Source organism: Corylus avellana, chromosome ca5 (genome assembly GCF_901000735.1).
Source record: "Corylus avellana chromosome ca5, CavTom2PMs-1.0".
NCBI lineage: Eukaryota > Viridiplantae > Streptophyta > Magnoliopsida > Fagales > Betulaceae > Corylus > Corylus avellana.
In genome coordinates, this window is record NC_081545.1 from 3,720,249 (window position 1) to 3,732,337 (window position 12,089).

The following is a 12,089-nucleotide window of genomic DNA, read 5'->3' on the forward strand; positions in this document are numbered from 1 at the left end:
ATATTTAATTGTTTTCCATTTAATTTAATGTGTATTTTACTTTTTAATGAAATTTCATAAATGTTGCATAATTTCAGGGTACTGTCAATACAGTACGGTTGTATAGACATCCTCAAACACAATCACAACAATCTCAGAGCAATGCTAGTGTGAGCACTACATGCACTGTATTGCATTTTTTTTAAATTTAATTCATTACATATTTAATGAATTTTCAATTTTTCATGTTACCTAGTCCCAAGGTATTGTCCACACAGTAAGGTTGTATGGACTTCCTCAAGCACATCAGTAGCAGCCTCATGCTTGTGCTACTGTGAATACTTCATGCACTAAGTGTTTCTTTTCGTTTCTTTTAATTTGCTAGTTGGTTAATGTGAGCATACACTTAATTGTCTACTCAAGAACATGGGTCATCTCAACCAATTAGGTCTTCTCAACCTCCTCAACCACTAATGGAGTGATTTAAGGGGTGGAATAGTGGTTCATCCCCAACCCAAACTATGGGAGATGGGATTGCAACAAGGCTAAGGGCATCAGATCCGTTGAAGACCCAATTTGGTACTGGGAATAAAGGCCCAACTTTTATTGATCTAGAGGGAGATACTACTGCATGTACATCAAAGCCTACCATAAGAGATAAAACTATTATACCAATCGTGGAGAAGGCAATTGCAATAATGGAGGCTAACAAGAAAAAGAAGAAGAAGCTGGATTGGCAAAAATATTAGATCATACATTTTGTGGTTTCAAAAGAAATGGATTGTGGAAGCAACTAAATTTACATTTTGGATGTGTAACATAATGGTTAATGGTTATGTATATGCTTTTGATAAATTTGTTCAAGTCTTAATGGTTATCATGTAGAAGAATATGGGAAAAACAAGATTATGTTTAAACTATGTATTTAAGGTGAAAACAATATTATGTACGTTGTCTTTGCATTTAGGGTGAAGACAATATTATGTTACATTTACATTGTTTTGGTTAACTTGTGTTACAAATTGTTATATGAATGTGGAATTGTTAAGTTTTCAAATATCAAGGTGTTTGATACTATACTGACAAATTCCAATTCAAATTCAAATTTAAATTTAAGACAAGTCACTGAATAAAAAGTCATAAAGTAATAGCTACAACAACAAGAAAAGTTCAACCAAATTTACATTATAATATGTGCTTCACTAACAGCACAATAGTAGTACATTAGATAAGGGAATGGACATTTAGGCAACATTTTTTTTTTTAAAAAAAAAAACTTTAAGACAAGCCATTAAATAAAGTTCTTAAACTACATATGTTTCTCACTCTCACGGCAACATTGTCCTACCAACAGTGCAATGATGTTTCTCTCTATCACTAGATTAAACAACAAGAAAACAATAAAAATGCTAAAATCAAAAAAGTGGTTAATGACATCCTTAAGTTTTTTTTTCATACTATTGTTTTTGCACTTTTCAGCATTAATCCGCAACGTCAATTTCGCCAATTCAATTTTAAAACCCTTCTTCTGATCAACTATTTGGGCATTGAACTATGACACAGGGAGTATAGCTTCTTCGTCAATCCATATAAAATAATCACAACCACGATCACCTTGTTTCTGCATATTTCACAAATGAGAATTAGTCACCAACTATGCAAATATACTACCATAAATTTCCATCTTCGTATACATTTTCAAGCAATCCATTGGGGTTTCTTTCAGTTAAACCCAAGAGTAAGGTATCTGATCTTCTTCTTCCTGATGAGGAAAATATTCCATGATGATTTACTCTCTCTACCATTTTACGTGTTTATATTAGGCGTCTTTTGCGGTGTGTTCTTGATATTATGATCAATTTTTTGTTAGGGTTTTGAGTGACAGTTTTTTTATAATTGTGTTTGGTTAAAATTATATATGTTTCATAAATACTCATGATATCTTCTGATCCATGCATATTTTTGTACTTCTTTTGTCATAAACTGGGATTGAATCCTCACTCATGCATATTATCCATGAGCAATTAAGAAATTAATAAAAATCTTGCACGACTTAAATCTGCTCAATCTAGCTAGATTGATTAAGCAAAATGCCTAAGGGAGCAGACTTTATGTTACAATAGATAAACAGAAAATATTGCCTTAATTAATTAGGCCACATAGAATTATGTACCAGTGAAGTTGTGGATCCGTTTGGAGGATAGAAAGCCTTTTATTGTGGTTTTCATTTTCATGACAGTTAATTAGGAAATCAAATCACAAGTCATTAGGTCATGCTTTTTCCAAGGAAGACCACTCCGTTTTTATTTTACTATTCTTTTTTTGAGAAATTCCCCAAGTATATTTTATATAGAATAATTAATTAAATTGATGGATTTATCTTTTGAAAATAGCATGCGAAGCTCTCTTTTTGTTCACCTTTTTTTTTTTTTTTCCTTTGAAAATTGGGATCCACAACATGCATACAGCAGGCCTTTGAACCTTTGACACTTTTTTTTTTCAAAAGAAAAATAGCCGGCAAAATGCAGTTTGTGTCAAAGGTACGTTGTATCTCATAAAAGTCGATCAAATGGTCCAACATGTCAACATTTGATGTAGTTTCATAATTTTACACAAATGAATAAGAAGATTCCTAAGTTTCTTACATCCTATTAAATTAAGTAGAAAAGGCATTTTTAAAAGTCCAATAGACTCATGAATCTTAACACAAATAAATGAACAAAAGATAAAGATCATTTCCCTGCAATAATAAACGAAAATTGGTATCTATTTTCCATCAAACAGAAAAATTAAGTTCGGCAACAAAAACACTTCATACCTTTCAAGCAAAAAAAAATCGTTTTTCGTAAAACCCCTAATTTTTAAATCCCTAAATTTGCAAAACTTAATTTTGAAACACTAAATTTTCCAAAAAAAAATTTCCATCATTACTGCAAGAATGCTTTTTGTACCTTGTATTTATGCATCCAATAAATCTTCTACCAAGATTTTCCTTCGTGTGTAAAGTCATCACTAGTGATTCATTTCCGCATAAACATTTTGTACGTTTACTGCTAGTAGTAGACAAATTGGACGAACTTCCCACCGACAATCCATAGGCCCTCATATCAAACAAAATTTTTTTATAAATGCTACATTTATAAATGTAGCAAAAGCATCGTCATGAATGTCACTTGAAAACTTATCCATCGTTGACGAGCTGCAAGAAATGGGATGGGTTTGAGATTTACAGGTGAAGACGAGTTTTATACTTGTGAGGCATGAGGAGCTGTGAGGTGTGAGAGGAGAAGACTAGGGTGAGGAGTGGAAAAGACAAGTGAGCTGTGGTATTTGGCCTAACTTATATACAATAGCCAAAACGACATCGTTTTGGTACTTGTATATAAGTTAGGCCAAACGATGTCGCTTAAGGGGTAGAAATTTTTTGCTTTCACAAAAGGGCATTTTAGTCACTTCAAGTAAAAAAAAAAAAAAAAAAAGCACGTGGATGGCACGTGATGCATTTTTCATCTAAGTTGACAGGATTGACTAACAAAGTGGCCACTTTGACACATTTTGGTACTTTGTTGGGCTACTTTAGTGCCTTTTGAACATTGGAGGATCAACTCGCAAATAATTGTCAGTTTGGGGGGGCTTTTTTATATTTTTTCCGTATATATAGGTAAATTTAATCACTTAATCAATACTTTAACACTCCATGTGGGCTCAAACTCCCTTTTAATAGATGAGGCCTAACACATGAAATATTTAATTTAAATGGGGGGGTGATTTGACGGAGTCAAGGTTCGATCTCATAACCTTTAGCTCTGATACCATATTAAACTACCAGTTATCCTAAAAGTTTAAGCTTATAGGAAGAAATAAATTTAATCACTTAATCAATACTTTAACACATCCGGCTCACTACAACGTGACTAGTTATACCAAAATGAACAATTCCACTTTATATTAAGAAGTGCTAGAGAGCCAAGCAAATAAATTCAAAAAAAATTTTAAACTGACGTGGCAAGGGTTTTTAAATGAGGAGTGCTAGGCTTACAAACAAATTTTATAGAAAAACTTTTACAAACTGATGTAGCACAATATAATTAGGTTTTTAAAAATTTGAACTTATCTTATATTTAATTATGTTGTGCCAAATTAGTTTGTAAAAGTTTTTAAGTAGAATTTGTTTGTAAGCATAGCACTCTCCTTTGTAAATTAAAAAAAAAATGCAATTCTCACTCTCTTGTCTGTCACTCACAATCTATCACGTCAGTTTAAAAATTATTCTAAATTCATTTGTTTGGCTTCATAGCACTTCTCTTTTATATTTGTTTAGAATATATATGTGATTAATTACTCTTGCCAAAAAGGAAAAGACAATACCGATTGAGACGTTGAGTGATCTCGACCATCCAACATAAATTAAACTTTCTTTATTCTTTTTCCTTTTAAAAAAATAATTTTTTGGTTAACGCTCAGGGAGGACAATGAAGACAGCCTACGAGAAAGAGTGCATGGTTGGACTTATCAACATGCGTGTCCACGGCTCCCACAGTACTGTTTTTTGGGTCTCGTACGGCCTTAATTAGCAAGTGACCAGGTTCAATGAACCTAGGCGAACCACTCTCCCACCTCAGTTACATATAATGCTTCTCCATGGGTCACAGACAGAAAGAAACAGAGAGAAATCGTGTTCCAACTCCTTTTTTTATGTCTTTGGCTGTTCCTGCGTCTTTCAGCTGTCTTCCTTCCACTAAAGCTTCAACCTTTGAGCCAAATGGTATTTTTTTTTTCTATTTTCTTGATATATATAATATGTTCATCTTTTGTTATGGAATTTAGCTCTTTATGGTGGAATTCAGCTTTATTGTGTAGAAGGGGTTTTGGTTTCCAACAAAGATGCATCATATCATATATATCTATATACTTTCTTCAAACCCCATAAATGGGTCTCGAGTTAATAAAGTTTTTCAGGATTGTGAAGAATTTCTCATCTAAACAAATCCGGGTATTAGAATTTTTCTTTGTTTTTATTGTTTTATTATGTAGTTCATAATTGCCTTTATATATATATTCCGATTGTCTATTTCTTGATGCATATATCTATCTATACATATGTGTGTGTTATACATATGTATATATAGCTCAACAAAGCGGCTATTTCCGACCATTGGATTCATAATTTTTTCGAGCAACTTGGGCAGGCACTATCAATGGAGGATATTGGGTGAGACCCGCACATGTGGAGTCAAAGAGGAGCGAGCCACACGTTCCTATAGCAGCAACATTTGCTGTTCCTGGTATGTTTAATGGCTTCTTCAATTCATGATGGGATTTAAGGAGCATATATGAGGAACAATATTTATGTGGGATGTGATGATGAAATTGCACTATGGTTTTTCTTATATGTCATGTTTGCAGTGGTGGTTAATGGAAGTATTGAAGATGATTATGAAAAGCTAACTAAGGATCTTGGAAAAACTTCAACGTTGGAGATTACAACAAAAGCCCATGAAAAGCTCGGTGACAATATTATTGCTCTAGCTTTCAGGTATTTTTTGTCGCTTTCTTTATGGATATTCTTTATTTATATGCTAATTCCAAGTAGTAGATTAAGTCTTTTGTTTAGTTTATCTCGCAGAACTTTTTCCTTTTCTTGTATATTATCCTTGATTGTAAAATCAATCACTTGTACCCGATCAAGATAAAATAGATACACACTAGATCTGAACGTACAGTTTACACAAAATCATAGATCTCCCTCCATCCACATGGTCCTCAATTTCTTCAATAAACTTGCATTCCTATGTAGATGATTTGCAGATTACTTCCCAACTTGCCTAGCCTCAGCTAGTGCGTGACATGGCTAATGTTTCCATAACATGACAAAGTTGGATGGCTCAGGTATGCTCTTGCAGTTATTCAGTTCACCTTCAAAACATTATGATGCAGCCATATCCACGGCTAGCTAGTCTCACTCCTTGCAATCCCCCCCCGGCCGATCAAAACATCTTTCTTCCGTCTTCGTCAAAATCCCCTCTTTTTTTAGTGTACTCGGTATCAGAGCGGCCTAATAATTGCGGTCTCATAAAATTATTTGGATTGAGATTGCGTGCAATACTCAAGGTGTTGCATGCTGTACAATAGCTCTAATCTAACACATTAATTTAAAATAAATATTCGAGATTCTGCTACGTCATACTAATAAAAAACTAAAACTTTCACTTTTTCCAGCTATCTCGTTGTTACCCTCATTCCCACACTGCGACTATCAGTCTCTCACCACCACCATCATTGGGAGGGGCCAATCAAATCATTATCACCATTTTTGTAGGTGATCACCTCAGTGGCCACATGAGTGGTTTGGCCACCTCCTAGTGGGTGCTTCGACCACCCTCTACTTACCTTTGGGGGCAGCTAGACACCTTCTGTAGTGGTGGTGGGAGATTGGTAATGGTCAATCAAACCACTTTAGTGGCCACAAGGTTGGTTCAGCCACCCCATCTAGTCTTTGGGGGTGGCTGAACCACCTTTTTTGGCCACAAAAGTGGTTTGACCACCTCTTAAGGAGTGGTTCGACAACCCAACTGGCCTTTGGTGTGGTTAGTGGGAGACTGGTAATGGCTGATCGAACCACTCCAGTAACCATCAAGGTGGTTTGGCCACCCCCAACTAGTCTTTAGAGGTGACAGAACCATCCAGTTTGACCATCACCTAGGGGGTGGTTCGACCACTTCCAACCGGCCTTTGTAGTGGCCAAGCCAGTCTTAGTGGTGGTGGTGATGGGATACTGATAATGGATTATTGAACCACCTCAGTGGCCACATGGTGGTTTGGCCACCCCCAACTACTCTTCATAGGTGGCAAGACTACCTCTTTTGGCCACAGCAGTGGTTCAACCACCTCTGAGGGGATGATTCAACCATCCCCAACTGGCCTTTGGGCTGACCAGCCATCTCAATTAATGGTAGTGGTGGGAGGCCAATAATGGCAGTGCAGCGGTGAAGTTGCTGAAAATAAAGAAAAGAAGGCGCAATACCCTAGATCTCAATCCAAATTATTCTACCATCATGACTGTTTCCCACCTATGCATGCATGCGTTGGTTAAGGTTGTTCCAAATTTACTAATTAATTTGTTTCTTTCTAAGCCTTTTACAAGATTAATTACTCCTTATTAATACTGACTTTGTAGGCGTCTCACCCAAATGTACGTTTGCTTTGTCAATTCCAAATTTAATCAATAAAATATGATGGAACAGCAAGCAAGTAGTCAATATATATATAACTAAACATTGTGAGTGAGGCATGCAGGATTTTGGAAAACAAGTGTACGGCGCTTATAAACAAAAAAGAGAAACAAAAAGAGCATGAAGAGGAGCCTGGATTTGCTAGAAACGGAAAGTCATTACTCATTAGATGATAGCTAAGTGGTTTGACCACCTCTTAGGGGATTGTTCGACAACCCAACTAGCCTTTGGGGTGGTTGGTGGTTGACTAGTAATGGCTGATTGAACCACTCTAATAGCCATCGAGGTGGTTTGGCCACCCTCAATTAGTATTTGGAGGTGGCAAAACCATCCCTGTTGGCCATAGAAGTTGTTTGACCATCACCTAGGGCTGGCTCGACGACTTCCAACTGGCCTTTGGGGTGGCCAAGCCACTCTCAGTGGTGGTGGTGGTACATGGGAGATTGATAATGGCTGATCGAATCACCTCAGTGGCCACTTGGTGGTTTGGCCACCCCCAACTAGTCTTTATGGGTGGCAGAACCACCTCCTTTGGCCATAAGAGTGGTTCAACTACCTCCGAGGGGATGATTCAACCATCCCAACTGGCCTTTGGGGTGACTAGCCACTCTCAATGGTAGCGGTGGGAGGCTATTAATGGCAGTGCAGCGATGAGGTTGCTTAAAAGAAAGAAAACAAGGCCCAATACCCTAGATCTCAATCCAAATTATTCTACCATCATGACTGTACATGCATGCGTTGGTTAAGGTTGTTCCAAATTTTCTAATTAATTTGTTTCTTTCTAAGCCTTTTTCAAGGTTAATTACTCCTTAATAGTGACTTTGTAGGCGTCTCACCCAAATGTTTGCTTTGTCAATTCCAAATTTAATCAATAAAATATGATGGATCAGCAAGCAAATAGTCAATATATAAATTAAACATGGTGACTGAGGCAAGAATTTGGAAACAAATGTACGGCGCTTATAAACAAAAAAGAGAGAAAAAGAGCATGAAGAGGAGCCTGGATTTGCTAGGAACGGAAAGTCATTACTCATTTGATGATAGCTAATAGATAAATTCCCGTTTTCATCATATAATTAAGCCACATGGTGGCGTCACTCAACTTCTGCTGTCATTTTCCTATATAACTTAATAACTTTGGCTACCAATTAAGAGGATGATTACTGCCACATGCAGATTCCAAAAGTAACCATTAGTTTGCAAGAGAAATAATGATATTGAAAAGATAAAAAAGGAGAAATAAAATAAATAAATAAAGGAACTTTCTCGATGCAATAGAGTGTATGTCGGTGAATTTTGTCCATATGTTTTTGTCTGTTATTGAGTACTTTCACAATAATTAATGTGGAACCTTCATCGAACTGGTTTGTTTTGTAGTGGAGCCGAGGATGTCACTTGGATGGAATCATGGTTAACTGGTTGCCATCTGTCGGTGTTCATTGATGCTCTTAAGGAGGTGAGGGCTATGGAAGGATCATCAGATGGCTTTTTGATTATGATTTCTAAAGCCAAATTATACCTATCTTCTTGTACGGAACTGGGATTACTGAGCAGCAGTAATATGCATTTGCTGCAGCAATGTGCTTGGTAGAGAGATCCTATCTTCTCGTACTTACAAGAGAAGAGTTCCCCTTTGCAACTTCAAAGTTTCTAAGCTTTTGTGGTCATGAATTTGCTGCTGCTGCTGCTGCTGTAAACATGGTCCAAAAGGCTATCTCTCCCTTTGTTCTTACGTTTTCAGTAGTGGAAAGGCGAACACAGGGAGCACTATATATATATGGTGGTAGTGATGTGCTTAACGCATTCTATCGCTTCTTGCAGTACTACTAGAATAATCTGCTTGTTAATTAGAAGTTTCATGTCCTAGCATAATATTGTGAGTTTTCTTTTCTTCGTGGTGAGAAAGACTTAATTCCCAGTTGAATTTTAAACTTCATGATGTATTATATATATATTCTAGCATATTGAGTGTTTTTTCCAAGTCAAATAAAGTTTTGTTCTTTCTCTTTCCGATTGTCTACTTAATTTTAAAGTTCATTAGCCTAGCCAAGGGAAGCTCAAGCTAGCTAGCTCAAACCCTTCACATTGCCTGTCAATTAAGGATAATTCTCAACCAACCTCTTAACTGCAAGTTTTGAATTCATCACAGCATTCGTGAAGTTCTGCACTTCTACTCAATTGAGTAAGACAGCAAACCACATTTCCATTTATTTGTATTTTACATGGTCTTAGAGCTATTCCTACGCATAGCATGCACCACCGCGCCTTCCTCTAACCCACACACAGCTCTCCACAACCTCTACAATTGCTTTCCAATCAAACTCACAAAGACTACTATCTCTTTTGGAAAGCTCAAGTGGTCCCTCAATTGGTCCCTCAATTAAAGGGAGTTGGCCTTTTTCCGATATGTGGATGGCTCTATCTATCCACCACCAAAAACTATCACCACTCACCTTAGCATTGGTACCACTACCTTTGCTCCCATTCCTGATTTTCTGCATTGGCACCTACATGATTAATTAAACCTCGGTGCTCTCATTTCTTCTTTCAGAAAACATTATCACCCATGTGGTCAAATCCCTAAATTCACAAAATTTAGGGATCACTAATCGTCTCTCTTGTCCTCACACATACCAATAAAATGGTACGGAGAAACGTAAACACCACCATATAGTCAAGATAGGCTTGGCTTTACTCTCTCATACACATGTACCTCTGAATTATTGGGATGATGCGTTTTAGACGGCTTGTTATCTTATAAATCATCCGCCTACGCCTATTCTATACAATTCATCACCTTACGAGATTCTTGTTTGCTCTTCACCAGATTATTTTTTTATACGTGTCTTTGGGAGTTCTCTTTGGTCAAATTTACATCCATATAATTCTTAGGATTTCTAGCCTCGTTTAACTTAATGCGTTTTCTTGTGTAAGTTTTAAGTATTGGCTAAATGTTTGGTGAGCAAAATGGATTCAAAGTGCCAAATCACTATGGGAGTCCGAAAGAGATTCATAGCCGTCCGGACGAGATTTAAAAGCTACACAATTAATTTTATCCCGAGAGCCTCGTCTGCAAGCCCGTTTGCAACGGCGTTCGAACGACCACTTACGAAAACAATATTTCTCGTGTTTTAAGAGCCCCGTCCGAACGAGCCCATTTACCGTCCAAACAGCCTGTAGTCTGCTAGGTTTAATTTAAATGTAATTGAGTCATAATTAGGCTATGGGAGTCTGCTAGGTTTAATTTAAATGTAATTGAGTCCTAATTAGACTAGGGGTCTTTGTATTATATATATAGATCTCTACAGATCTGTATGACTACAAATTTATGAATCTAGAATTCGTCGTCGTGTACTAATAGAGTCTGTGATATAGAGAGTATGTTCTCTCTCTTAGAGTGATCATTTGTTTTTACTTGTTGATTGTTGAAGTGAAGTCAACCGGAGTTCCGGTGAAAGGAGATTACGTAGAAGGATTGTGCCAGTTGTCTCTGGAAAGGGCTACTGTGGTAGAAGGCAAGTAGGTCGCTTGTTTTATACAAGATCGTGTCAGTTGCAAAGGTTTTGTAAATGTGAATGTCTTGTAATCCTTTATTCTTTTACTGAATTAGTTGATTTATTGGGTTTGGCTACCCCGAAGAAGTTTTACAATTAGAGAGTTCTCTAATTGGTTTCCTCTTCGTAACCAAAATATCAATGTTGTTTATTGTTTATTGTTTCATATATTTTTGGTTGTTTATTAATTGTTAGATCAGATCTATTTTCGCATAAATTGTGTGAAACACCTATACATTCAAAATAGGTGTCGTTTGGTATTGTATATAGAATTTTCAATTGGTATCAAAGCGGGTTCACTTTGTCAAATGATTAAATTTCTGAGTGTGATCCTATATACTTTCTAGATGTCCCAAACTCTTGATTGTTTCGAAACTGTTGATAATATTTTTTGTGAAACTATTATGTCTTCTGATAAACAATCTTATTCTGATTATGATTCTGATAATGAAATTGATCTTCAAGAGACTTATAATTTGTTGTTTGTGAAATTCTCTGAGCTACAAGTTATTAATTCCAAGAATCTAAAAAAACTCAAAGAGGCTGAACAGGATAAAGATGAGCTAATTGGTGAATTGAGTGATTCTCTTGATTTGTGTAAAACATTTAAATCTAAAAATCATGATCTTGCTAATAAAGTTGAGTCATTAGAGAATGAATTAAAGGAATCCAAAACTCTATTGCAAAAATTCTCTAATGATAATCTTGACAAAATTTTGCATACCCAAAAATCTACTTGTGATAAACCTGTGATTGATTTTGACAAGATTATTGCTCCTTCCTCTAACCTTGTTTCCTCTTCCAAGAAAGTTTTTGTTGAAACAAAAAACTTGGAAGAGCCATTGGAAAAAGATAAGCTAGTTGCTCTTCACTCTTCAAGAAGAAGAGGAAAAGAAGTCTTAAAGAAAAAGAAGAAAATAGCCACTCTGACCTCAATAGGTAAGAAGGGTAAGAAAGGTAAGTACTCTCGTGCTGATCACTTTTTACGTAGAAACAACTCCAACATTGTTTACCTTGCAAGGAACCAACATTCTCAAAGGTTCATTCCTACATGTCATCATTGTGGTAAGGTTGGGCATATTCGCCCTATTTGTTTTCAGTTGAATAATCATGAGCCAAAAAGAGACTATTTTCATTCTAGGGATAGTCATGAGGAATTATTCAACATGTAAGGGGTGTTATCACCCAATTAAATGACTTTGACAAGAGTCACACTTCTGTTCCCAAAATGAAGAAAGTTTGGGTTAAGAAGGTTGATACCGTTCACCCGTTAAAGGGGAGTGGTATTGGACTCACCTAGTTTAGGTGGGCACATTGCATGCCT

At 36.3% G+C, this 12,089-nt stretch overlaps 1 protein-coding gene across 1 annotated transcript; it reads left to right on the forward strand.

The window, feature by feature from the left end:
- The first annotated feature begins 4,605 nt into the window (after positions 1-4,605).
- LOC132182752 (uncharacterized) lies at positions 4,606-9,135 on the forward strand. The gene is made up of 4 exons (XM_059596084.1): positions 4,606-4,744; positions 5,169-5,264; positions 5,386-5,515; positions 8,589-9,135. Exons 1-4 carry the CDS (start codon positions 4,621-4,623, stop codon positions 8,800-8,802), a joined length of 564 nt encoding a protein of 187 aa, XP_059452067.1. The 5' UTR covers positions 4,606-4,620; the 3' UTR covers positions 8,803-9,135.
- Positions 9,136-12,089: the final 2,954 nt, after the last annotated feature.

Bases quoted from the DNA above. Each gene is read 5' to 3' on its own strand.
- LOC132182752 (XM_059596084.1), top strand. From the start codon at position 4,621: ATGGGTCACAGACAGAAAGAAACAGAGAGAAATCGTGTTCCAACTCCT. The intron at 4,745-5,168 runs GTATTTTTTTTT...CAACTTGGGCAG, and splicing joins TTCAACCTTTGAGCCAAATG to GCACTATCAATGGAGGATAT. The intron at 5,516-8,588 runs GTATTTTTTGTC...TTTGTTTTGTAG, and splicing joins ATTATTGCTCTAGCTTTCAG to TGGAGCCGAGGATGTCACTT.